Genomic DNA, 26,162 nt, shown 5'->3' on the forward strand with positions numbered 1-26,162 from the left:
TCCCCGACTGACCGGGGAGGGAACCCGGGCAGTGAGAGCGCCGAGTCCTAAGCACTGGACGGCCAGGGGATTCCCTGGTGCTGCGTTTTAATCTGTGGACTTGAGACTCATATTGGTCTCAGCTAAACTGCATGTTGTTTTGTCTTATTTAACTTGACCCTAATCGTCCTGGGACTGATCTTCTATGACCAGTGCTGAGCAGTTGCTGCCAAATTCTGTCAGGAGTAGCTCCGCATGTTTTGTTTAAGAACAGGATCTATCCACATTCCAAATAGCATGGCCTTGAACACATGCCAAGAGATAATTCTGAATATCTTTCTCTATATTTCCTTAATCCTTCTTGTACATGTTTCATTCTAATGACTTGGTTAAAAACCTGGCAAATGGAGAAGCAACCTCTTTACTACCATCGCCTAGAGACTTGAGACTTATAATCACTGAGAATTGGGATATAAAATGGGAAATTAGGAGACAAAAGTAGATCCCTAAGAGTCTTGTTGTAATTTGGTGTCATTTGACTTTTGGAAGGTGGTATATATAACGGCAATACACTAGAAATGTAACAACCCCTCTAGTAATAAAGGCATGTTTTTCTGACTGTTTGAGGGGTGTTCTTGTTGCTTTGTTCTTTGCAGAAATGGACTGACCTTCCGTCTAGGTAAGGATACAGGCTCTTTTAATGTCCTTTTGGCTTTTCTTGTCAACAGTACAATCACTGTGCTTTAGGCAACTTGCCAGAGTCCTCAGTGTCAAGTTGCCCAGTAATCAGACCCTACTTATGAGCCAGTGATATTTGAAAAGGATAATCCAACAGGCTAACCATATTTTCCTTTAGATCATAGTTCTCAGAAGTTCACTACTTTTACAAAAGCTATTGAAAATTTGAGTTTTCATTTTGAGATTTTTCTTAAAAAAATATCAGTTACAGGGTTAAAACTTACTTAATACATAACTGGAAAGGATTGTCTTACTCTTAAGAGTAACTTTAAATCATGGTTTCTCATTGAGATGCCTTCCTAGGGACACAAGAGATTTTTTTCTTCTTTAAAGTTAGAGAAATACTCTTTTACCTTATTGTGTTTCCACGGAATCCCAGCAGACACCCTGAGATGATCTGGGCCACTGAGGTACAACCACAATATAGAGCAACCTCCTTGTCTCCATTTAAGATACTAACCTCCACTGCTCTTGATTCTCTAAGTTTACCCCTCCATCAAGATAGTGATACAACTTTAGCACCTTCAAAGAATCATATTTGATTCTTCTTTTTTGGCTGTTAGCTTTTTATCAAGAGATAATATAGAAAATGTGTACATAGTTTCTAAATATCCTCATAAATGCTACTGAAGGCATTCTCTATTATTTTCTGTAGTATCCTATACTTGTACATTTTGAAATGATAATTTTATTTAGTTTGATGCTAAGAGAAAATTTATGTAAAATAATGAAGTGGTTATTTTAGTAAGCAATGAGGACTTTGTTCCTCTGTGTTTTGGGAGAATGCTAAACACCTCTTCCCATCCCAAGTCCCCCTTTGACCCCACACCTTCATAGATGTCTCTTCCAAGAAGGAAGGTGTCCCTAATCTGATTGATCCAATAGTTAGGTTTCTGTTGCTGCATAAGAAATGACCATCATGGTTTTAGATGACACCCATTTAGTAGCTCAAGTTCTGTAGGTCAGAAGACTTGGTCGGATTTTGGTCTTGGAGCCTCTGAGAAGGACTTCACTTTCTAGATCTTTCAGACTTTTGATAGGAATCGGTTTCTTTGTGAATGAGAGTTCCGTTTCCTTGCCGGCCGTCAGCCAGGGGTTGGGGGAGGAGCTGGGGGCTCGCAGCTTCTAGAGGCCACTCGCATTCCTGGGTGTGTAGCCCCTCCATCCTCAGAGCCAGGCACAGTTTGTCAAATCTTTCTCATGCTTTAAATCTCTAAGCTCCCCCACCACAAGTCAGAGAAGACTTCTGTATGGGAACAGCATCAGGGAAGAAAGTTCATGGAGATTGTCTTAGAACTCTGCATACCATGTCCAGAGCCAAGGATATCCATTGGCCCAGATTCTTGCCTTAAGGAAAAAAATCCAATTTCCTTGCTCCATTTTGCATTTTTTCCATGTGGACTACAGCAGGGCAAATTCCATTTCCTAGAGGCAGGATAGCCATCCCAGTAATCCTTCAGGTTGGATCAGTGGACGGCTGCTCTATAGATCTGGCCATCCTAGTACCATTAGGTTCATTTAGTCCTCCTGGCCTAAGCCCAGCCTCCTAATGACTCTGTCCTTGGGAGCCCTGCCCTGGGCAGCACTGAAGGCTAACCCAGCTGTATACGGTGGATCTTGGTTTCCCATTCCAAGGACAGGTGTCTACCCTGGAAACCTCAAGAAAAGAAGAGGAATGGTGAAGGAGTTGAAGCTCAAGACCCTGCCCCCAAATCTTATTATCTTTCTCTACTTTATTTGGCTTACCAGGAAGGTCAAAACCAAATCATGTTTTTATTTTTAAATTGCAGTAAAAATATTTAGCTTAGATACCTATACAACTCTCTGTCCTCAACACAAGGTCCATTTTCCTTTATCCTTTTTAATAATTGTATCTTACGCTGTAGACACAAATACCTTTTTGAAATAAAGAGGTATAAATAAAGAATTGATGGATAAATCAAGGGATTCCTGAGGAAAGTCAACTTAGGTGACTTTTTAGTGATCAGAAAGCTGGACTCATTTTAACTTTTTTAAACTTCATCTGTATGACTCAGCTCTTTACAGAGTGAAATGAAGGTTATATAAATATAGTCTTTACCAGGGAATATCAGGTTATTAATTTTAAGTGCATTTAAGTAAGTCTATAATTTCTTAGGGTCAAGGGGAAAACATAGCTGTTGACCCCAGCACCTTTAAGCATTCTGATGCTTCTGGCATCAGAAACAGGTCTTGGCTCTTCTAGATATTTCTGCTGCTGCTGTATAGGTAAATACCAAAGTCCATGAATTTGAATTTGATTCTGTGTTTGAATCATCAGTGCATGTAGACTTGACCTACTTTCCTCTGGTGTCAGATCTCATTGGTAAACCCGCCAGCACTTGAATCTCAGCATCTTAGAAACATGTGCCTCTTCCTCTACCAGGTGGTTGAGGCTGATCAACTTTTCCTTCCACTGCCCTCCTTTTGTGGAATTTTCAAAGGCTCTGTTTGTTTGTTTTGATGTACAGTCCTAGCCCGATTTTTAAAGTATGCCCCTCAGTGTTTGGTGTTAGCATCTTTTTTTTTTCCCCTTAAAAAATAATTATCTGGTTTCTTTATTCATATAAAGAATATTATCCTTAATACGCACAGTTGCTCTTGAAGCAACTCAAGGGGTTGTTCTAGTGATCTTGTCATTTTGCAGGTGATAAAACTGAAACCTAGGGGGATAAAATGACTTGTCCAAGGTCACAGAGTTGATTAGAAGCTAATATAATCTAGGTCTTTCGATGCCTTCTGATGTCCTGTGTTTTTTCTTCAATTATACATTGAGTGCTTTAGAGAGTTAATGTGTTTGGCTTCTTAAAAGCAAATGAGATTTAAATGAGCACTTCAGAAAGCCTCTCCAAAAAGAATGAAACATAAATAATTACAATCCAGGTCTTTTGAGCATTCTTTCCATTTGATCCTGCTGCGTTCTGCTGATTCTGTGGGGGGTTTGTCCATCATTTTGCTAATGTCAGTCGTTTTACAGAATTTCTCAGTTTTTACTATGTTGTACCTTTGCATATTTTGAAAAATTGCTCTATTTTGTTACACCTTTTTTTTTCCCCCCTACACTTAGCCCTTTTAGTTTTAGGTACCGGAAGCATTTTACATTCATTTTCCTACCATTCAAAAATACTTGTCACAGTCTTAAACTCACTGACATTTTATAGCTGATTTCTCAGGGCATATGTGTGAATTGATTTAAATTTCATCTTTTTAAGGCTGTGTTTCTGAGCTCCTTCCCAGCTGTATACTCGGAGCTGTTGAAGCTCTTTGATGTCCGGGAAGTGGCCAACTTGGTACAGGACACCCTGGGCAGTCTGCCGACCATCGTGCACGTGGATGACGCCCTGCAAGCCGTGAAGCTGCAGTGTATCGGCAAAACCGTGGAAAGCCAGCTCTATACAAACCCCGGTAAGGTGCTGGGTTGCTTGGATGAAACGGTGTCTCTAGAAAGCCATTATTTACATCTTGTAGTCATAGGTCAGCAGAAGCAATTAAAAAAGGAAACTAAAAACTACTTCCTCAAAAGCATTGTTTATTTGGATGGTAGATTAAGTTTATTAAATAGTCAGATACAAAAGTATGGCTCTTAAAACTCTCTGGGAAGAATGAAAACTAATGATTAAATTATTAATTCTAATCACAACAAGTTGTAGTATAGGGCATGCTTTTCTCCTTGCTATAGATTTTTTTTTTAACATTCAATAAAATTTAACATTTTTCTTTCAGAGATACTGTCAGGGATCTGCTATGGTCTTTGCTTGTTTGTCTCTTTTGTCCTTAAAAGTTTTCCATCAACTTGTGCTCTGAAACTGGGTAAAAGTTTCAGTGTATTGTCATTTTTTATTTTTTCCATAATAGCTATTATTAAATCCCATTGCCTCTTGTTTTATTCTAGTTTTTTTCTGAAAAAAATAATAAAATACCAATCTCATTTTAAAGTTTGTCTTAAGAAGTTTCCATCCTTATCACTGAATCAAAAACTTTTAAAAATTCTTTTGAGAATTATCTCTTCACATGAATGCATACATGTGTGTATAGTATAGTATTTTTGAAATTGTTTAAAACATAGTTAATAAACCTTTTTTACATTTTATTGTAAAGTATTTTAAACATACAAACAAGAATAGAGCATAATATGAGTAAATCATTAACAAATCTCAACAATATCAGATATTTGCTTTAGGTCTTTTAAGAGATTTGTCATTATAGAAATAGTCAGGCCCTCTTGTGTATATTCGCTTCCTTCATAAAAGTTTCCACTTTCAGCGATTCCATTTCTGTTTTCTATGCCTTTATTCTATAGCTATAAAAACATATCATTTTTTAACCTTTTCAAAAATTTTTCATCTTTTAGTCTTTGTATGATGACATTATGTTGAATGTCATTCTGTAGAGTGCTTCTTTTTGACTAATATTACACTTTTATATTTACCCATGCTACTAGATATAACTCTAGTTCTTTTTTTACTCTTTTATAGTATTCCACTGAGTGAATAAATGTGTGTGTGTGTATATATATATATATAATGGTTAATTTATTTTTTCTCCTGTTAATAGACTGTTAGTATGTTTCTGATTTTTTTTTCTAAAATAAACAATGCTTCAATCAATGTGAAGGAAAGTTCAACCTTCTGATTTCTCCACACAAAAACACATCTTATCCCAGCACAAAGATGTTTCTTGTAGTAGTTTTCAAACTCTACCCTTAAGAGCCCTGAAGGTGCTGCTGCAGTGATTAGGGCTTCCTCCAGGGTTAAGAACAGGTAGTATAAAGTAGAAGGGGTGAAGGTCCAGACCAGGCATCCCAAGGTAACTAGACTACCAATTCTGTTTTTACCAAACTAAGAAAAGTTCATCCCCCTCTCAGAAGAATTGGGTTTTTTGTTTTGTTTTGTTTTGTTTTGTTACCATATTTCTCCCTTGCTGGCCAGATAATTCTTTGTTAGGTTAAAGTCTGACACAAAAAGAGCAACACAGTTAATGAAAATTGCTTTCAAACATAAGGGAATTACCTGGGGGGATTCGTGCTCGTTATTTGCCCCTGAGAGATGTGTTCTGTCTGTGGACTCAGTGTCCTGTTGATGACTGATGCTCAGGAGGTGGTAGAGAAATCAGAACTTAGCAGAAATAAGAAGCTGCTACAAGACAGGAGAAAAACTATGGGGTCTGTCTGGGAGGTGGTAAGATTATTTACTGGGGCCTGGTTGGAAGGACTCAAGAGACCTAGACGTGTGGACCCAGGAGAGTCTGTGCTTGTTACCTGGAGGGGAGGCTCAGAGCCAGCGCTGGGAGTTGGTGATGGTGACACTAGTGTGGAGGAGGAGGGGAAACCTGCCGCTCATGATACGTGGGACAGTCCCCATGGAGGATGATTGTGAGGAAGCATAAACTTTGGGGAAGCAAAGCAACTCCTGATGGATGGAACATTTAGAAGCACAGGCAGGTGCCAGTAAGAGGATCAGCTTCCGTTAGTGCCCCAGGGAGATGGGATTAGCTTGGCTGTTTAGTGAGTCACTACTGAGGAAAATAGACTGTCATCATGTATAAATGGCAGGGCGCATCTGTAAGGAGGCCATCTTCGTGGAGAAGAACATGCCTTCCAAGGCTCAGACTACCCTCTGTTTAAATCATGTGGGACCCAATAATAGTGTTAGCACACCTAGAAAGTATTTCTAGTGACTCTGAAATTCTAAGACAGAAACTGTGGACTTGGAGGGTAGATGGAGCACATCTGTGTTGTCCAGTTGAAAGATGAGATATTGGAGGAAAAGATGTGCAGTGCAAATAGTTGGCTCCTTAGATGGTGTCAAAGAACCAGATAGGAAGTCCTGGCTGGTGGTTAAGAGGAGAGTGTGATTCCTACAAGGGCCGTGGCGCATCTCACAAAAATAAACAGATTCTTTCTAATTGGGGGAAGAAGAGGGACGATACAAAACTGTGACTAAGGACATTGTGTGGATGCAGAAAACCACAGTAAAGGGGCTCCGGCGGAGAACAGTAGGTAAAGGGATTAAGTCTAATACATTTGTGTGTGTGCACTTCTTACAACAAGGAAAGAAATTTTTTAGGGAGTTTGGAATTTGGTTGCCCCAGTTTTATCTTATTTCCCCAAATGACAGTGAAAGGGTAAAAAATTACCTAGGAACCATAACCAAAAAAAAAAAAAGAATAGCATCAACAAAACATGGTGAAATCAGACTTGTGTTTTAGATACAGTTTTGGCCTATTCGTTTCCTATTGAGGCTGCAACAACTGCCACAACCTTAGTGGATTAATGTAACTCAAATTTTTTTATTTACACTTCTGTAGGACACAAGTCCAAAATGCTTCTCACTGGGCTAAAATCAGGGTGTCAACAGAGTGACATTCCTTTGTGCAGTGTCTAGGGGATAATTCGTTGTCTTGGCTTTTACAGCTTCTAGAGGAAACCTGCGTTCCTTGGCTTGTGGCCCCCTCTTTCATCTTTAAAGCCAACAGTGTAATATCTTCTCATCTCTCGCTGACTCTGTCTAGCTGCTTTCACTTGTAAGGACCCCTGTGTTTACATGGGGCCCACCTGGATAATCCAGGATAGTCTCCCCATCTCAACATCCTTAATTCAATTGTTTCTGCAGAATCTCTTTCATCTAACATATTCTTTTCACATAACATATTCACAGGTTCTGAGAATTAAGATTTGGGTATCTTTGGGGGAACCGTTTATTCTGCCTACCACGTATGAATAAAACAAACAGTTCAAAAGCAGTGTAATGGTGTAGCTCCATATAAGAAGGTTAAGAACACTCAGAAGTCTATGAATTTTATTTACTTATTGAAAGTAAAATAAATGGAACACGAAGTGCTTGCAGTTATATGAGTATACACATCTTGGCCAGATGGAAGTTACACATGACACTTTGCTGATTAAAATTATAAATCTGAACAGGACAAAATAAAGTAGGGGTAAGTACATTACAGGGTATCAACTGGCTATGTATATAGCTGAAGACAAAGTACTTAATTCTTGACTGCATTAATGACAGTTCCATTTCTCAGAACATTGAGTGTGGCAAAGATAATTGCTACTCTGAACTGAATTCTGATCAGCAAAGATGAACTAGTTAGTGATAGAGGAGTGAGAAGAATCTGAGATAGGGACCTCATTTTCTGGGGGTTCATATGAGCTAGAAAGGAGTATAGAGTACAGTTGGCCCACACTTTAAGAAAATAAATTTCAAAACATGTTGGAGAATGAGACTGTAGATGTTACAAGCCCTCTAGGAGAGATAGAAAGTTCTGAAAGTTGTCTTTGTACTAGAATCCTGTATTGGGGTTCTCCAGAGAAGCAGACCCAATAGAGTGTGTGTGTATGTGTGTGTGTATAAGGACATTTGTTATAAAGAATTGTCTCATGTGATTATGGAGGCAGAGAAGTCCCAGGATCTGCTGTTGGCAAGCTGGAGACGCAGGAAAGCTGATGGTGTAGTTCCAGTTTGACTCCCAAGGCCTGAAAACCAGGAGACGTGATTGTGTAAATTCCAATCTAAATCTGAAAGCAGGGGAAGATGGACTTCTTAGCTGAAGGACAGGCAGAGAGAGTAAACTCTCCCTTACTGCACCTTTTCTTGTATTCGGGGCTTCAACGGGTTAGATGAGGCCCACCCACATTGGGGAGGACAATCTGCTTTACTCAGTCTACTAAATCACATGTGATTCTCATCCAGAAACACTCACACAGACACACCCAACGTAATGTTTAACCAAATATCTAGTCTCCCATGGAACAAACGGACATAAAATTAACCGTGACAAATCCCAAAGAGGAAAAAAGTGGAGGAGACACACAAAGGAAGCAGCATTGGCTGCAGAATACTTCCAGTTGGTCTTAGGTTAGAAATTGATACATACAGAAGACAAAGAGGGACACACAAGGTCAGCACCACAGAAGGGAATTAAAAAAGTGATAGGAAGGTTCAAGCCATCTTGAGCTGAGGGCCAAGGGGCAGCCTCAGGGATGGAGGCGTTCCACAGCCAGGCAGGACTGTCAACCCCTTTGAGTTATACCCTCACCATGAGAGTCTAGGGAATCTGGCCAGACCTGAAAGACTTAGCTCAGATTTGCAATTTAAGCAGGTTATTCGATGTCTAAATCATCAGGAGTCCAGGCAGACTTGTTTAAGGTATAAAAGTTGAGCAACTCACTTTTCCCTTTCTCCCCACATTTCTATTCTTCCCGGTTTTTGAAGGCCAGGAAAAAGTCTCAATGATATTGGAGAAGAAAGCTTTGGCAATGGCAAAAAGAGTAGATTTGAAGTATAGAGGTTGGGGCAGGGGGAGGCAGGAGCATGGAGGGTGGGAGCAGAGGGGTAGTTTGAGTGATGGGAGCAAGAGGGCGGATGCTGAGTCTTCTCAGACAGCAAGGCCAGGCTCTGGGGGACTGTGGTTTTGCATCAGCTTTGCACTGGGCTCTGTTGCTTGGCACTTGACTTGTTCAGCAGAGGTCTGCAGTCATTGCTGAGCTATTCGCTTGCTAAGAAAAAGTCATACGTGTTTGGGATAAGTGAGCAGTTTATCAGGCAAACCTCCGCGCAGTTAATAGAGGTGAACATAAGCACGCTGAGCGTGTAGTGATGAGAAACTTGCTGCTGCTACTTTCTTTTCCTACAAACTAAAGAATCAGATTTCATAGGGTAGGGATTTCTTAAGAAAGTAGCCAAAAGTCATTTTTTTTCCCCTTCTCACCAGAAACTCCTCAGTCCCCATTAGCTCTTTTGTGGATTTGATACAAGGCTACAATGAAAAGTAAAGGAGAGAGGCAGGAAGGATGGACTGTGAGACTGTTTTTACAGTTTATTCTGGGAATGAATGCCTCCATGTCCTCATTCCACCTCCCATTTTAGGTCATAATGTAAAGGAAGGATGTGTGATGGTTTACTTATTAATTTGACAACTTTAAGAATGAAATATTACTACAGTTGATGGGTGCCTACTAGCTTTTATTTCTTAGAACTATAGATAAAGCATAGTTGAGTATTGACTTTTCTGGCACTGTGGGTGATTAAATTTCTTTCCATTTGAAAATGCCATTGGCTTAAAACTTTTCTATTAGCCAGAATGTGTGCTGTAGTAGACGGGCCTTATAAAGATGAGCAGAATTGCGTGAACGAGGGCTGCTCTTTTTCCCTAGAAATAGAATGATAATGTGGGACCATCAGAGGAAGTGTAAAGACCTCAGTTTTGTTTATTTGTTTGTTTTTTGGGTTTTTTTAAGATTTATTATTTATTGTATTTTTGGCTATATTGGGTCTTCGTTGCTGCACACGGGCTTTCTCTAGTTGCGAAGAGCAGGGGCTACTCTTCATTGCAGGGCACGGGCTTCTCATGGCGGTGGTTTCTCTTGTTGTGGAGCACGGGCTCTAGGCTCTCGGGCTCCAGTAGTTGCAGCACGTGGTCGCAGTAGTTGTGATTCATGGGCTCTAGCATACAGGCTCAGTGGTTGTGGCACATGGGCTTAGTTGTTCTGCAGCATGTGGGATCTTCCCAGCCCAGGGCTCGAACCTGTGTCCCCTGCATTGGCAGGCAGATTCTTAACCACTGCGCCACCAGGGAAGCCCAAGACCTTAGTTTTTTAATGTAGATTTCATGTTGGTTAGCCAATATAAAAATAGTTTTTTGGTTTTTTTTTTTTAATCCACTGAGACCTCAAGAAAGCCTTTGTTAAGTTATCATTAGTGCTCTGCCCCCTCTAGTCTCAATTCCTTCGTCCCCTCCCTCCTCACTGCCCCTATCTGTGTTCCCCCCAGGCTTCCTTTCCCAAAGTGGAAAATCTCAGGAGTAAGGGTCTTTCTGGGTGGCCTCCACCATCAGGGAGCTCTGAAAGCACTTGCTGAGAGTTTCATAGTTTTCATAGTTGTTCAGTGTCTATTCTTGGCTTTTATTAAAGATTGGCACACATAAGTTTTTTAAGGTGTATATATGAGTTAAAACCATGTTAAAGTGCACATTCTTAAAGAAGTACTTGGAAAGGGGCTTCTTTGGAAAAGAATTTCTGCATCTTTCCCTAGAAGAGACAAAGATAAAATTAGGAGTTTTAGGTAATGCATCACTCTGAACATAGAACTTAAGATGAAAAAGAGGCATCACCAAAATCATAGTCGGACCCTAAGTTTTATCTGTGCCATTTGAAAATAAAGGTAAGCGTACATATTTTGGGCTACTCACCATCCAATTTCAACTTTGTTCTGTGACCTTGTTTCTGATCTTTTCAATATTGATTGAACGAGCAAGCTTGTTTCTGGGAAAGGGTGAACCCGTATCTTTTCATTTCTTATCTGTCACTCAGACCACATACACACGGGTTTTCAGGGGGTGAGGAGTTGAGCCGGGATGTGTGTCTTGTTTCCAGTGCCACAAGCAGCTGCCGTGGTTTGTATCAGAGGATAGTGTCAGGAATCGCTGCTCTCTCCTGGGGGCCCAGGGTGAGCACCAGCACGTGGAGTCACCGCAAACTGGACTCATAAGGTGATGTGCAACCTACTCGCTTCCCATCTAAGCTGGGTTAAAACATGAAGACAGAAATGTCAGGTTCATTTCAGTTGCCTGTCAGATCCAGTAGAGCTCATGGTGCAGCTCATTCATTCATTCAGCAAACGTTTATTGTGAGCAGACCCCACTCTGGGCTTTATGTTACAAATGTTGTAGTGAATTACCATACAGTCTGTTTATGTGGCAACACTATGCACCTAGAGACCTCAGAGTTATTCTTGAAACCCTCTTCTCCCTCTGCCCTTCATCTCCACCCATCACCACTTCTGCTTTTGGGCCTGCACAGCATTTCCCATGCCCAGCCACGTCTCCCCGCCACGACTCCCACTTCTCCATCCAAACCGCCACCTGGTCTGACCTGCCTCAGTGGTTTCTGTACTTTTCCCACATATCTCCTTTCTCCTGTCCATCTGTGTAGCCAAAGTTCCCTTTCCAAAACTCATAGCAGATGATGTCACTCCCACCCAGTTCCTTTACTGACATCCCAGCTGTTTTATTCAGTTTTGAGGGCACACTCCAGACCGCATGATCTGGCCCTGCGCACCTGCCTGGTCCCATCTCCGTATTTCTTCACTGCTTATAACCCACTTTCTCCTTTTCCTTTCTGAACCTAGTTGACCCCCATTCACCCTTCAGGGCTCAGTTGAACTCTCATTTTCTCAAGAAATCTTCTATCTGCCTAGCCTACCCCATTATTACTCTTTTTACTTTTTGGATAACCTAACACATCTGTAATAACTAAAGAGTTGGTGATTTCATTGTTTAATGTCTGTCTCCCACCCTAATCCTGGAAGGAAAGCCTTAGAGCAGGGGCTGTATTTATCTTGATGACAATTATATCTCTAGCTTCCATAACAGTGCCTGGTGCGTAATAGATGCTGGATAAATGTTCTGTGAATACTGTGTACTGGGTCATGGCTAGGGATCAGGATGGAGCATTTGATAGCTATTGAATGCATATTAAAAAAGGAAAGTCTTATTGCAAAAGTAACTTTTGACCTAAGGATGAGCATGATTGTGACAACAGAACAGTGTTCAGTGCTGGAGTCCCAGACCAGGAGCAGAGCACAGTGGGCAAAAGTAAAAAGTACACCAAAGGCCAGACCTCCTTGTGTTGGTAGCCCTGTGGAGGCATTGAAAGAAATATGAGACTTCAAACCTCACTCCCAAAAGGAATCGAGAGGTTACTAAGAGAAGTCAGGCAAACGCAGATACAGGCACTTTCCCGCTGGTGGATACTTTGCATTCCTTAGGATTTTGCTTTGGGGAGGGAGGGGATTGAATCCACCCGGTAAGACTCAAACACACAGAGGTCATCCTTAGCCCTGTATTTTGTTTTGCTCTGTGATCCTGATTTTGTCTGCATGGCATGTAGCCCCTAGGTCATCTGCAGTCCTTTCCACTCTGAGTGTTGTCAGTCCTCTGATGTCTGAAGGGCTTGTTAATAGGTTTTGTTGTTATCTGTGTCGACTAAAAAAAAAATGCGCAATGTGAGAGTTGCAGGCTGAGTTTATTTGGGGCAAAATGAGGACTGCAGCCCGCGAGACAGTATCCCACGTAGCTCTTAGAAACTGTTCCAGAGAGGCAGGAGAGAAGATTGGTATATATGTATTCTTGGTAAAGGAGGAGTCCATGCAGTCAAATACATTTTTTTTTTGGTAGGGGGTTTCTGCTAGTCACGAGGAGCAGACATCACCATGCAGGGATTTAGTGCTTTTCTAGATATGAGGAGGTGCAAGGGCTGGGCTCAGAAAATCAGCTCCTGAAAACATCTAACTATCTGAAGATCTGTTCCATCCAGCCTGTTTTCCAAAGCACAGAGCGCCTCATTCCTGGTCTCCACCCTGAATTCCCTTCAGGGGATGTGGAAGGTCAGCAGCTGCAGCAGCACGTGTGATTTAATCATTGTAGTAGAGGTAGTTGGCAAGTGCCCATGGCTAGTGCCAATTTATAGTTGACATCTGTAACACTGACTATTCAATTTCTGGTGGCTTTGATCCCAAAGTCCTAACCCAGCTCTGATTTCAGGATTTCCTGTCCTGCTGGTGCTTCCATGCAGCCACCAGCTCTGCTACATGCAAAGCTGTGCCACAGCTTGAGCTCCCGCCCACCTGGTTTATCATGTCTGTGCCCTGAGGCTGCCACAGAGCAGCTGCCTGGGTGTCCTTGCTGTTGTCCAGCCCACGCGGGGACAGTTTGTGGAGGGTGGCTGGCATCTCTGCATGCCACCACAGGACTCACAGACCTCACTCCCATGGGCATAGATGTCTACAAGGATTGTTGTCTAAAGCAGGGGTCCCCAGCCTCCGGGCCGAGGACTGGTACCGGGTCTCGCAGTAGGAGGTGAGTGGCAGGCAAGTGAGTGAAGCTTCATCTGCTGCTCCTCATCGCTCCCTTACCGCCTGAACCACCCCCCCACCCTCACCCCCTGTCCATGGAAAAATTGTCTTCCATGAAACCAGACCCTGGTGCCAAAAAGGTAGGGGATGCTACTGTAAAGTTTTGTTGATAGAGGAGGCAAAGATGATGACTTGCCTCAAAATTAACTTCAGGGAGGAAATTTATCAGCATTTCTTCGCTGCTTCTCCTGCCTAGCCCCACACCCACTGGAAATTGCTAATGGGAGCTGTCTGTATCCACTCAGGTGTGTTCAGGCAGAACAAAAAGTGAGGCAATATAGTGAGCTTTATCTGAGATATGCAACATGAGTGTTTTGACCCTTTCAAGAACAGAACCTGCATAACAGATTCTATTGTTAAATGTGTAAAAGGTGTTTGCTCAGCTGTGGGTTTTCTTTTCTCTTTGGGCCTTCTCGATGAGTCCAGGTGTTTTCTTTTAAAGGTAAGAATTAGCATTTTAACCAGTCAGCTCCTTTGGCATTTACCCACCCATTCTATCACGTGCACTGGCTGATGTTGCCCTAGTAATGGAGAAGCAGCACATCTGCAGGCTAGCCGTATATTTCTTTTTACACACATCGCACGTGAATTATTTGTCTACCTTACTTACTTTTTGGCAATAGAGGTTTTCTTAACAGTTGGTTGCAAATTGAATTTTTAGAAATCAAATCGCACTGGCTGCAGGAACATATCAGATAAGCTTAATCTTCCTTTCTAATTAAACATCACTAGGCAGTGACTCCTGTCATTTAAGCTTTCAGTTTCCTTTTCTTGGTTCTTTTTTTTTAAGTAATTGATTTGTAAATAAATATTTAAGTTCCCGGTTAGGTTTCCTGTGGAAAGGAAGCCTGCAATGAATTATTTTACAAGTTTGGGTTTTAATACTCTGTATTCGTTTTCTTAAAGTGAAGAGTGCCTGTGCCTTATGTGATTTGTTTTAATGGTAAACCTAAGGCCAGACCTCCTTGTGTTGGTAGCCTGGTGGCAGGCATTAAAAGAAATAGGAGACTCCCAACCTCATGACTAAAAGAAACAAGAAGACAATAAGAGAAGTCAGGCAAACACTGATAAAGGCACTTTCTGAATTGTGAATATTTTTTTGCATTTCTTATGATTTTTATGAGGATTCAGAAGCATATTTTTTTCACCATGGATGTAACTTATTATACTGGCTAGGAATCCAGTGCAGTGTTGAATTGAATAGGTGAAATTGGATATCCTTGCCTTATTTTTCATCTTATGGAGAAAGCATTCAATCTTTTACTGTTATTATATTAGCTCATGGTAGGCATTTCATTAATGCCCTTTATCAATTTGCGGAAATTATATTCTATTCTTATCTTCCTGACAGCTTTTATCATTAATGGATGCTGAATTTTGCACATTTTTTCTACATCTACTGCTAATTTAGTGAATTACATTGATTGACTTTCAAATGTTAACCAATCTTGCATTCCCAGGATAAACCCTATTTAATCATTTTGTGTGTTGCTAAAATTTTATAAGGATTTTTGTAGCTATGTTGATGAGAGATATCAAATCTGTTATTTTGTCTTGTAATGTCTTTGGCTAACTTTGGCATAGAAAGTACTGCCCTCATAACATGAACTAGTTGTATTCCCTGTTCGTTCTTTTTCCTGGGAGGATTTGTGTAGACTTCATATGCTTTCTTCCAATAAATGCTTCGTAGAATTCATAGAAGCCGTCTGGGTCTGGAATTTTCCTTGGAGGCTCTTAACAGCAAGTTCAGTTTCTTTAATAGGTAGAGTTATTTAGGTTATCCATTTTTCCTTGAATGAGTGAAGTTGAATTATAATTTATGAAAACTCTTTATAAGACACATCGATGTTTGTAAACCAAAATTAATTCATTTAAATTGTTTCACGGATGATATCTTTTAGAAAACCAAGCAGAGCAGCATGGGCTGGGGCATTTGCAAGTGGGCACATCCCATAAATAATATGCCCCTTATGGGCCCATAATAGGCAATAATTTTGTGTTTATGACATCATGTTGAAAAATAAACCTTCAGGACAGTAAGCATATTCACTGTTACTTTTTCAGAAGGTTGAAATATATACTGCATAAGTCAACTTTAGATTACTTATCGCCTTACTATTTCAAATACTACAGACAAGTTAGAGATTGATGTAAGACTTCCAGTTGAGGGAGGTTTGACGTATATTTAGTCAAAATTCATTATTTGTGGATTGACTCACTGAAACTTATTTGTAACCCCCAACTCAGTACTTGTGGCACTTTTACGTTCATTCATGGACATGCACAGAGTGGTGAACACTTTGAGTTGTGGGATGCACACATTCCCGGCTGATGTGGAACAAGGCAGTGTTCTGCTCCATTTCCATTCACGAGGGATGAACAGAGGGTGGAGGCAGCGGAGGGCAGGAAGCTCCAGCTCTGGGGCCAGTTTGATTCCCAGCTCTCGTTCCTGTTAAGTGAGGCTCCCTCAGGCAGGTCCCTTCACACTTCTGAAGCTCGTTTTCTCTTTCGTAAAATAAAGAAAATAGAATTTACCTGGATGAGTCATTTTTAGGATTTCAGATTGTAATCTCTGTGAGATAGGCACAAGTACACGTTTATTTCCCCTAGGAGGAGTGATTCAATTTTTGCTGTTTCATTGTTCCCAGTGACTTTTTTTAGAAATTTACTGCTGTTCATAAAAGGAAATCAACTCTATTTATCTTTCTTTTGTGATTAAAGTATACGAATATGAGTTTCAGATATTAAACAAACCTTGCTTTCAGGATAAACCTTATCTGGTCCCGAAGTAATATTATTTTATATATTGCTGACATTGATTTGCCAAAGTTTTTGAAAAGTGATTTTGTATCTATGGTCAGTAAAGGAATTTTTGTTATTTTTTGGCTGCATTAGGTCTTTGTTGCAGTGTACGGGCTTTCACTAGTTGCAGTGAGTGGGGAATACTCTTCGTTCCAGTGCACAGACTTCTTATTGTGGTGACTTCTGTTGTTGCAGAGCACAGGCTCTAGGCACGTGGGCTTCATTAGTTGTGGTGTGCAGGCTCAGTAGTTGTGGCATATGTGCTTAGTTGCTCCGTGGCATGTGGGATCTTCCCAGACCAAGGGTTGAACCCATGTCCCCTGTATTGGCAGGCAGATTCTTAAACACGGTGCCACCAGGGAAGTCCCAAGGAATTTTTAAAAAAACATGGAATCTCACAAGTTTAGGACAATGGGAGAGGAGATGACCACATATAAGAGATATGAATAGTTTTTGCAAAATCTAACAGCAGTCAAAAGAAGGCTGAAACACAGACAGGTGTGTGGAGTTGGGATAGGGCCAAGAAACAAACTAGTTTACACCACAGAATTGCAGAAAATTCAGGATGGTATCAGAAAGGATCAGGAAGTATAAATAGGATCTATCGCTGAAGATAAGGGTGATAGAAATTTTAAAAATCTTTAGAAGGAATATTTAGTATCCCACTCTACCCTACCTCGGTCCCCTCCTCTACTTTAGCAAAACATGGAATGTTTACTCTCTAGAGAAAGTGAATGAGACATGCCTGGATTCAGAAGAATCAGACGATGCTAAATTTAGGGGTGAGGCTCCACACTGTAAACAGGGCCTCCTTAAACATGAAATAGAGAGACACCCACAGCCACTTCCCCACCAGCCATTTCCCCACCAGCCACTTCGTGTCTTAACTCCAAATTACCAAAAAATGGTGGGTTCGTGCTCCCAGAGAGGAGATTGGCAGATTCCTCTCTGGAGAAATCTTGACCAGCCCAAGAGCAGACATCTCAGATTTGAAATTTGGGGATCCCCTGATGAGACATCTGCATGTCTTTCCTCCCTGCAGTGAAGCCTCATCAGTCCACAAGCTTGCCTAGGCACACATGTATTTTTTTTTTCCAGTTAGCATTTCAGTACCTCCCTTGAAAAGATGAACAGACAATGAAAGATCACCATTTACTGGAGAAAAACCTCTAATGGGAAAGGCAGAGGCCAAAAGGAAGAAACAAACAAACAAAAAGAACATGAAAGACAAAGATAATTCAAGGAGAAAAAAAAAATCAAAAAGTTGCCTCTGATTTCCCCAGAGAGAGAAGATAGTATATCCATGACACAAGAATGGGAAGCTGTAAAGAGATCATTCAGAGAAATAAAGAGGAGTGGCTGCATAATGAAAATGCAATACCTCTTGTTTGAAAATTATTAAGAATTTCATGATGGCTGCAGCAGGGTGTTAGACCAAGTGTTGATGGGGAAAAAAACAAATAAAAACACACACACACACACAACCTGAGAGTTGTGAGTTAAGTTTTATTTGGGGCAAAACGAGGACCATGGCCCGGGAGACAGCCTCTCAGATAGCTCTGAGGAGCTGCTCTGAAGAGGTAGCAGGGGGGGTTGGTATATATGTGATTTTGGCGAAGAGGGATACGTGCAGCCAAGCACACACTTTGGCAGAGGGTTGCTGCTAGTCATGAGGAGCAGATGTCTCCGTTATTGATTTTAGTGCTTCTCTAGAAATGAGAAGATGCAAGAAATAGGGCTCATAAAATCTCCTCCTGAAAAAGATCTGACTATTGGAAGGCCTATGCTGCCAGTTTTTCCCAGAGCACAGAGTGCCTCATTCCTGATCTCCGCCCTGAACTTCTTTCAGGGTGTGTTGAGGGTCAGTGACTGCAGTGGCTAGTGACTTCATTCTTGTAGAGGCAGATGGCAAGAGACAATTTTTCATCCACACAAGCGTGGGGCCTTAATGGGCACAGGGACCTGTGTGACCGCACAAGTTGTATGGCCATGACACTGGACTTGGAAGTGAGAAGGACTCTTGGAGATTAAATATATGATAGCATAAATAAGAAAATTGAATAGAAGGGTTGGAAGATGAAGTAAGGAAATTGCCCAGAATGTTAGACAAAAAATGAAAAAATATTCAAGAAAGGTAAAAAGATAGCTTAAAATATTCATGACGTGAATGTAGTCAAAGTTCCAGACATAAGACAGAGGAAATAGTGGGGAGGAAGAATTCTTAGAAATTATTCAAGGCAAATCCCTGAACTGAAGGACATGAGTTTATAGATTCAAAGAGTCAAGGCAAGGCACATAGTCATGAAATTTTGAATTACCAAGAATAAGTTCCTGAAAGCTTTCAGAGAAAGATAAACGAAAATAAAAGAAAACAAAAATCTGATCTTGGACAAAGGGTTGGAAATCAGAATAGCAGCAAACGCAAAGTGTTAATTTAGCCAGAAGTTGTATACAGCTCTTTTGAGAGGCTGGAGCGAAGAAAAGGGGGTAAGAAAATGAAATTCTCTTCTACCTTAGTAGGAATTCAGTAGGAGACAATGAAAAATCTGGAAATAGCAAGAGAAGCATGCCAATTAGGTATTGGCAGTAAAAAACAAACAAACAAACAACAACAACAAAACAATTAAAAAAACCTATTTCAGTGAGTCAAGGGTCTCGAGAGTGCAGGAATCACGGGTTGGGGAAGGGACTACTGTTTTTCAATATTAACCTTGTAGAACTAGTACCTTTCTAACTACATGTATTGATAATTTAGCAATTAAAATTAAAGAGTAGATAAGGATTTGCACGAGGTTTGCGTGGGACTCCTCCATGTGACACTAATGCTTCTTCTCCCTCCAGATTCCCGGTACATTCTCTTACCTGTCGTGTTACATCACCTCCACATGCACTTGCAAGAACAGAAGGACCTGATCATGTGCGCTCGGATCCTTAGCAACGTATTTTGTCTCATCAAGAAAAATAGCTCAGTAAGTAAATGCAGGTCATAGGATGTCGTTCCCGTCAAATGGCTCCTGGAGATAAAATTTTAAACGTCTTCAGAGAAACCACACCAAAGAGTCATCCTTTGAGACTCTCACTTTTATTTCCAGCTGCGTTGGACTTTTTACTTTTCTTCTAAAGGAATTGTTGTCAACCTTGTGGGATGGCTGTAACCCCAAATAACCTGGGTTTCCTAAACTTGTATTTTAAGAAAGAACTGAATACCCAATGAGAAAAATTAGAAAGCTCAAAGCCTCCCACATGTGTCTTTAATCTTGATGAATGCTCTGTGGCGAGAATAAATTATTGCTTTCAAAGACAGCCTGTTTGGGCCCATTCTGTGAAAAGACTGCATGATGATAGTCAGAACTTGGCCATGGCCCTTGGGCCCAGCACCTAGAGATAGAGAAAGCAAAGGAGAGCCCCAGGAGCCTGGGGGTATCTTGCACCGCAACCATCACTCAATTGTTATGGCTTTAGGAATTCCTGTTGGTGTTCCTGACTCTCAAGGCACTGCTGTTGCATTAGACCATGCAGTGTCAGTAGAGAAAAATCACATGCTTGCTTATAAACAGAGACAACTTGGAGTATGCGTGTTCATGGCTCAGGGGTCTGATGTGAAGTCCACGTATAAAGGATGGCCTTTTCCAGTTCTGTCCATCTGCACCTGTTCACTAAGCAGCTTCATCTGTAACAGCTTTTACAAGCAGGGTTTGGCAGTGAGGGCTGAGATTCCTATTTCTCTGTCTCCATTTTACTACTATGCTACAGTTTCCCCATTTTTGTCCGTCTGACTTATGATCACCTTCTGAAGAGCTCAGCAGTCAGCTGACATGGGCTTCCAGTGGAAGTGGTAGAGATAGGGCTCCAGGACTTTGGAAACAGAGTTAGTACTCGAGAGCAGAAGGCCAGAAGCTCTGTGTCTGAAAGTGTCGTATGATAGATAGCACATGGAGCGCTACTTAAGGCACTGTGGTGACCTAAAAGGAAAGGAAATCCAAAAAAGAGGGAATATATGTATACATATAACTGATTCATTTTGCCGTACAGTAGAAACTAACGCAGCATTGTAAAGCAGCTATACTCCAATAAAAATTAATTTTTTAAAAAGTACATAAAAGTACAAGACACCTGCATTGCTTTTTACACATCCAGTTCAATAAAGCATAGCTATGCTGGGCCTTGTTAGAATGTTTTTGCTAACTCTAATTGCTGAGAGGTAAAAGTAAGTTTAAAAGTTAACTGCAGAAAACTGAAAACATCAGGTGGTAGTAGAGGTGACTTCTTTTTTTTTTTTCCCCTCCTATTTCATTGTTGAAGTTGCAGTCAATTTTTGGACTTATGTGGTAAGGCATTCAGAGCAGAAACTCTGCTTTGGGGGAAAGTCCTTAGTACAATAGTTTTCTTGTAAGATGTAAGAAAATTTATCATAAACTCCTAGCCAAAAAGCTCCTTCAGACTCATACTTTCTGAAAGTTTTCTTTGCAAAGGCAATCTCCTTGGTACACCAAGTATTTGTCATCCTAGTGCTTCGTCTGGTGCAGGTATAACAAGAACTCAAATCTACTACATATAGTCAGTCCAGAGCAATTTGCATTTCCCTCTCAAGTCCTGGGGGCTAAGATGGTATTAATTTTGCTTTGGGAAAGCAGTCCCACCGTGGCCGATGACATTAAGTCCAGTCTGTAACTAACAGTATTCACCCAGACTGAATGCTGTTTGCTAGCCTTTACATGTAGGGATTTAACAAAATCATTTTTATAGGACTAGTCATTTACACTTAAACTCGAGTTTTGGAAAATGACCTGTGCAAGTCCAGTGATGAGAAGAATAAGTATAAGCACAAAATGAAATCAAAAAACTGTAGACTCTTAAAACCAAGAGGGACGTTTCGTGAAGAATCAGGCCCAGAAAGGCAAACTGACTGGCACAGGGACACAGGCCGTGTTGGTGGCATAGCTGCTGCTCCAAGTCAGTCTGGGTGCTTTCCAGACTATCGCCCCAACTTTCTACTTGTATCTCAGGGACCCATTGCACAGTGGAGTTGCATACTCTCAGGTAAGCTGTTAACATCTCCGTACCCTTTGTTTTCTATAAAAGGAGGTCATTCACTTAGGTGAGTTAGGGGAGGTCCAGGTCTGTCAAGCTCTCAAGTTCTCTGACTCTTCGATTCTATATTTGGAAATGTGCTTTTCCCCTTTACCTTTAAAGAGAGATTAAGATACGCTTTAAGCCACAATTCCCTGAACATGTTTTTTTTTTTTCCTTAAGGAAAAGTCTGTGCTGGAAGAAATAGACGTGATAGTGGCCAGCCTGCTGGACATCCTGCTGAGGACCATATTGGAGATCACCAGTCGACCGCAGCCATCCGGCTCCACCATGCGGCTCCAATTCCAGGATGTCACGGTGAGGCCATAGTACACCAAACAGCAGAGTTGTGCTTGTGAAAGCCTCAGTCGCTTTGAGGGTGGGTTGCTATAAGAATCTGGGGAATCTGGAAGAATCTGAAATGATCTGTGTTCATTTCAAATGTATATGAGTTTACCTTCATTTTACCAGGGGATGAGAGTAAGATGCATGTTTGTTAAAAGATCTTGGAGTAAGATATTTTTAACTACAGGAAGGCCAAATTGGTCCAGTTTATTTTCACTTTGCCCAATTTAAGTTAACTTGGTTCTAAATCCCCAGTTTTCTTGATAACGTTTCATTCTTTTCTCATTCATCGAATTGCTTGGGGAAGTGAGAATAATGAAATAGAGCTATAGCAGCTGGGGGTCTTGAGTTCTGATTCTGAATTTTTCACTGTGACTAGTAAGGATCTTCATTTGGGGCCGGATGAGGGAACTCAGTTTCCTCAGCAATGAATTGAGAAAGTTTGACTTGGTAACTTTCTAAGATGTCTTCAAGCTCCACTATTATGAATCTAATATAACATGATTTGTAAGAAATATTAGGATATAATATTAAGACATGTTTTTTGTGATAGTTTATTTGTGTATATATTTATATGTGTGTGTGTAGAGAGAGAGAAAGGTAGATGGATGGATTGGTACATAAATTGATTTCTATTTAAAACTCACATTCAATTGACCAAACATGGGCTTTTTTTTTTTTTTTTTAGGTCTGATTAAGAACATTCTTCCAAATACCATTTGCAGAAATGGCAGTAGATGCTATGGTTTTCACATATAGATTATTTACAAAAATGTCAGCCTTTTGCCATTATTTTTACAAATTGTGCACTGTAGATTCCCTGTCTTAAGAATGTTTGCCTAGCCCCTGATGAAAATAATTTTTACTTTTACTTAAAAAAATAAAAAGTCCACCCTGGCTCTTCTGCCAAAATTGAATGGTTAAGGATGGCCATCTTGTGTTGAGTTTTATTTATTTTCTTTGCTTTCAGAGTTAAGATTTACCTGATTCCTCCTGCCAAGCTCTGGGATTGGGAAGCAAAGTTAAACTCTTTCTTTTAACAAACTAAGGTTAAAGATAGTATGAAAAAACTTCCTAATATGTGTAATAGCTGTACTGCCTCATTTAACGAAAAGAAGAACAAGCAGTTATTTTCTCATGGTCTGATGGAATTTTGTGTGTAAAATGCTACCTACCTCATAGGGTTGGTTTTTGTGTATTTAGCAATTATTTGGTTCACAGTAAATGCTCAAAACATGTCTTTTTTTTTTTTTCCTTCTTCTTAAAACTACTAGAGTTCATTATGAGTTTGAAAGTTTAGGGGGTTTATTTTGAATTCTTTTGTTCTATCTTTTCATGTTTTCCTGAACTTTTTATTTTGTGATAATTGTAGAGTCACATGCGGTTGTGAAAAATAATACAGATATCCCATGTGTCTTTTATCCAGTTTCCTCAGTGGTAACATCTTAAGGAACTATAGGACATCATCACAACTAGGATATTGACATGAGTGCAATCAAGATGCAGAATATTTCCATCACCCTGAGACTCCCCCATCTTGCCCCTTTATAGCCAAACTCACTTCCCTCCCATCTTCACCTCCTGCTTAAGCCTAGCAACCATAAAATCTGTTCTCTGTTTCTGTAATATTGTCATTTTAAGGATGTTGTACTTGAGTCACATTGCTATACAGCAGAGATTGGCACAAGATTGTAGATCAACTATACTTCAATTTAAAAAAGTGTACAAATAGAATCATATAGTATATAACCTTTTGTGATGGGCTTTTTTGTTTTTTTTGTTTTTTTTTTTTTTTACATTTGACTGAAAAGTTTTTGTTAGCCTTTTGGATAGAAACAGGAATTTATTTGCCAGGAAGGATGATCCCATCATACTTCTCCTGGTACCAGCGCATGGCCTTCTCTTTGCCGATTCTGTGTTTGGCCCCAGTGCAGCCTGTCCTGCATTTCTTGTCTGCAGTGCTGAAACCCGGCCTACCCAGCACCACATAGAAGTCCAGGCCATAGATACCAATGCTTGGGTCATATTTGATCCCCAGATCGATGTGTTCTTGGATCCCAAAGCCAAAGTTTCCAGTATCTGAGAAGTTATTTTTTCTCAACGCATACTCTCCCACCTTTAGACCTTTCTCCAGGATTCCTTCTGCCTTGGCCCCACGCACTGTGCCCTGTGCAGTGGGCAGCAGTCTTTTCATTTCTCCTGATGCCAAAGGATCTGACAGTGTATCTAGCTTTGGAGAACACGGGGGTCTGGCCTGTGAGCTGCTCCAGCACCTTGGCTGCCCAGGTCAGCCTGGCTCCTCTCTCCCCCACGCAGATGTTGAGGCAGAGCTTGCAGATGCAAGGTTCCCGCATGGGGTTCTCCTTCTCACCTTGGTCCTGCGCCATGACGGGAGACAGGAAGAGAAAGTCTGTTTGTTTTTTTTTTAACTCAGCATAATCCTCTAGAGATTCATCCAGGTCATTGTGTAGATGTATGATTTCCTTTTCCTTGCTCAGTAGTTTTCATGGTGTGGAGGTATCAGTACCACAGTGTGTTTATCCCCATTGAAGGCCATCTTGGTTGTTTCCAGAATTTGGCTGATACTAACAAAGCTGCTATAAACATTTGTGTGCAAGTTTATATGTAAGCATACGTCTTCATTTCTCCAGGATAAATAGCCCCAAGAGTATGGTTGCTGGATTTTATGGTTGTTACATATTTTGGCCTGTTTTCTCTAGTGGCAGTATCACTTTACATTCTCACATACACAGTGTATGGTGAAGGATCCAAGTTCTAAACACTGTCGTCAGCATTTGGTGTTTTCACTTGGAAGAGTGGGGAGCGGATGGGGGTGTTCTGATAGGTAGGCAGTGATATCTTATCATGGTTTTGATTTGCATTTCCCTGATGGCTACTGATGCTGAACATCTTTTCACATACTTATTTGCCATCTATATGTCCCTATCAGTGGGATGTCTTTTTATGTCGTTTCCCCATTTTCTAATTGGATTGCTTTTCACTCGTTAGTTTTGAGAGTTCTTTATATAGTCTAGATACTTGTCCTTTATTGAATATATATATATGGTTTACAGATATTTTCTTTCACTCTGTAGCTTGTTTTTAATCATCCTTTTATCAGGGCCTCTTGTAGAGCAAAAGTTTTTTAACTTTGCTGAAGTCCAATTCATCAGTTTTTCCATTTATGGATCACGCTTTTGATGTCAAGTTGAAGAACTCCTTTTGTCTAGCCCTGTATCATGAAGGCTCTCGCCTAGTTCTTTTTTCCTAACAAGTGCTATAGTTTTCTGTGTTACATTTAAGCCCATGAACAATTTTGAGTTGATTTTCATATTAGTTATGTCAGATAAATTTTAACATCTCTATCATCTCAGTGTTGACATCTCTTGTCTTTTTTCATTCAATTTGATATCTTGGTTTTGGGTATGATGAGTGATTTTCAATTGAAATCTGGACATTTTTGTATTATAAGACTCTGGATCTTATTTAAACCTGTTTTTTGGTGGCTTTATGTCACAGCACTTAGCAGGGTAAGGGGTTGGGTGCCAATTCATTATGGCCAGATGGAGGTCGATGTCCAGGTTCCTCACGTTGTCTTCACTGACACAGACCAGTGGTCATGAAATTGACCTCTCCCTATTTGGCTCTCCACTCTGGAGAGAGATGTCAGGGTGCCTCATCACAGCCTTGTGAGGACAGAAGTCTGGGCTCCCCATTTGACTTTTGCAGCTGTGAGAAAGGCCAAAGTTTTTGCAGAATTCAGCTGTAGTAGAGCAGTGACTGCTAGAAGATTTTGCTTCTTAAACTGCCCATTTCCTGGTCCTTTGGCCCAAGACAACAGACTTTTAGTGGGGATGGTTTGTTGCAATCGTTGGTGTTTCAAGGTGGCCAGCTTCTTTGGCTTCAGGGGTGGGATATATGAGGCAAAAAGAAAACCCAGAGAACTCAGCACCATGTCCTTCCTTGGGTCCAGGGTCCCCAGCTGGTCTTTTCTTTCCACCTTCCAGAGTCTTCTCTGTGTATTTTATATATAATGGAGGGGTTTTACTTATAATTGGCAGGAGGAATTGGGAAAAGCATATATACTCCATCTTCCCCAAAGCAGAAGAAAGTCTCTTTCATTTTGGTTTTGATGGTAACATTTCAATTGCTTCCTGGCAATACAGCTCGCACACCATTCTAAAATTATAATGGCCGAGCACACAGAATCGTAGGAAATGCTCCATGTGGTCAAAGACTGCCTGAGGTCAAAAGCTAAAACATTTTTTCAAACTGCTTTGTATCCATAGG

The 26,162-nt window shown here is 40.7% G+C and overlaps 1 protein-coding gene and 1 pseudogene across 8 annotated transcripts in view; one reads left to right on the forward strand and one right to left on the reverse strand.

Annotated features, from left to right (window-relative positions):
• Nucleotides 1-26,162, forward strand: part of DOCK4 (dedicator of cytokinesis 4) — a 444,122-nt gene that overhangs the window by 309,545 nt on the left and 108,415 nt on the right. For all 8 annotated transcript variants that reach the window (XM_057733986.1, XM_057733987.1, XM_057733988.1 and 5 more), the window contains 3 exons: nt 3,948-4,140; nt 19,299-19,426; nt 21,711-21,845. In XM_057733986.1, the coding sequence (XP_057589969.1) occupies nt 3,948-4,140; nt 19,299-19,426; nt 21,711-21,845 (456 nt within the window). The remainder of the gene's footprint in view (nt 1-3,947; nt 4,141-19,298; nt 19,427-21,710; nt 21,846-26,162) is intronic.
• On the reverse strand, nt 23,716-24,259 carry LOC130852709 (60S ribosomal protein L11-like; annotated as a pseudogene).

Source organism: Hippopotamus amphibius, chromosome 4 (assembly GCF_030028045.1).
Source record: "Hippopotamus amphibius kiboko isolate mHipAmp2 chromosome 4, mHipAmp2.hap2, whole genome shotgun sequence".
In the NCBI taxonomy this organism is placed as follows: domain Eukaryota; kingdom Metazoa; phylum Chordata; class Mammalia; order Artiodactyla; family Hippopotamidae; genus Hippopotamus; species Hippopotamus amphibius.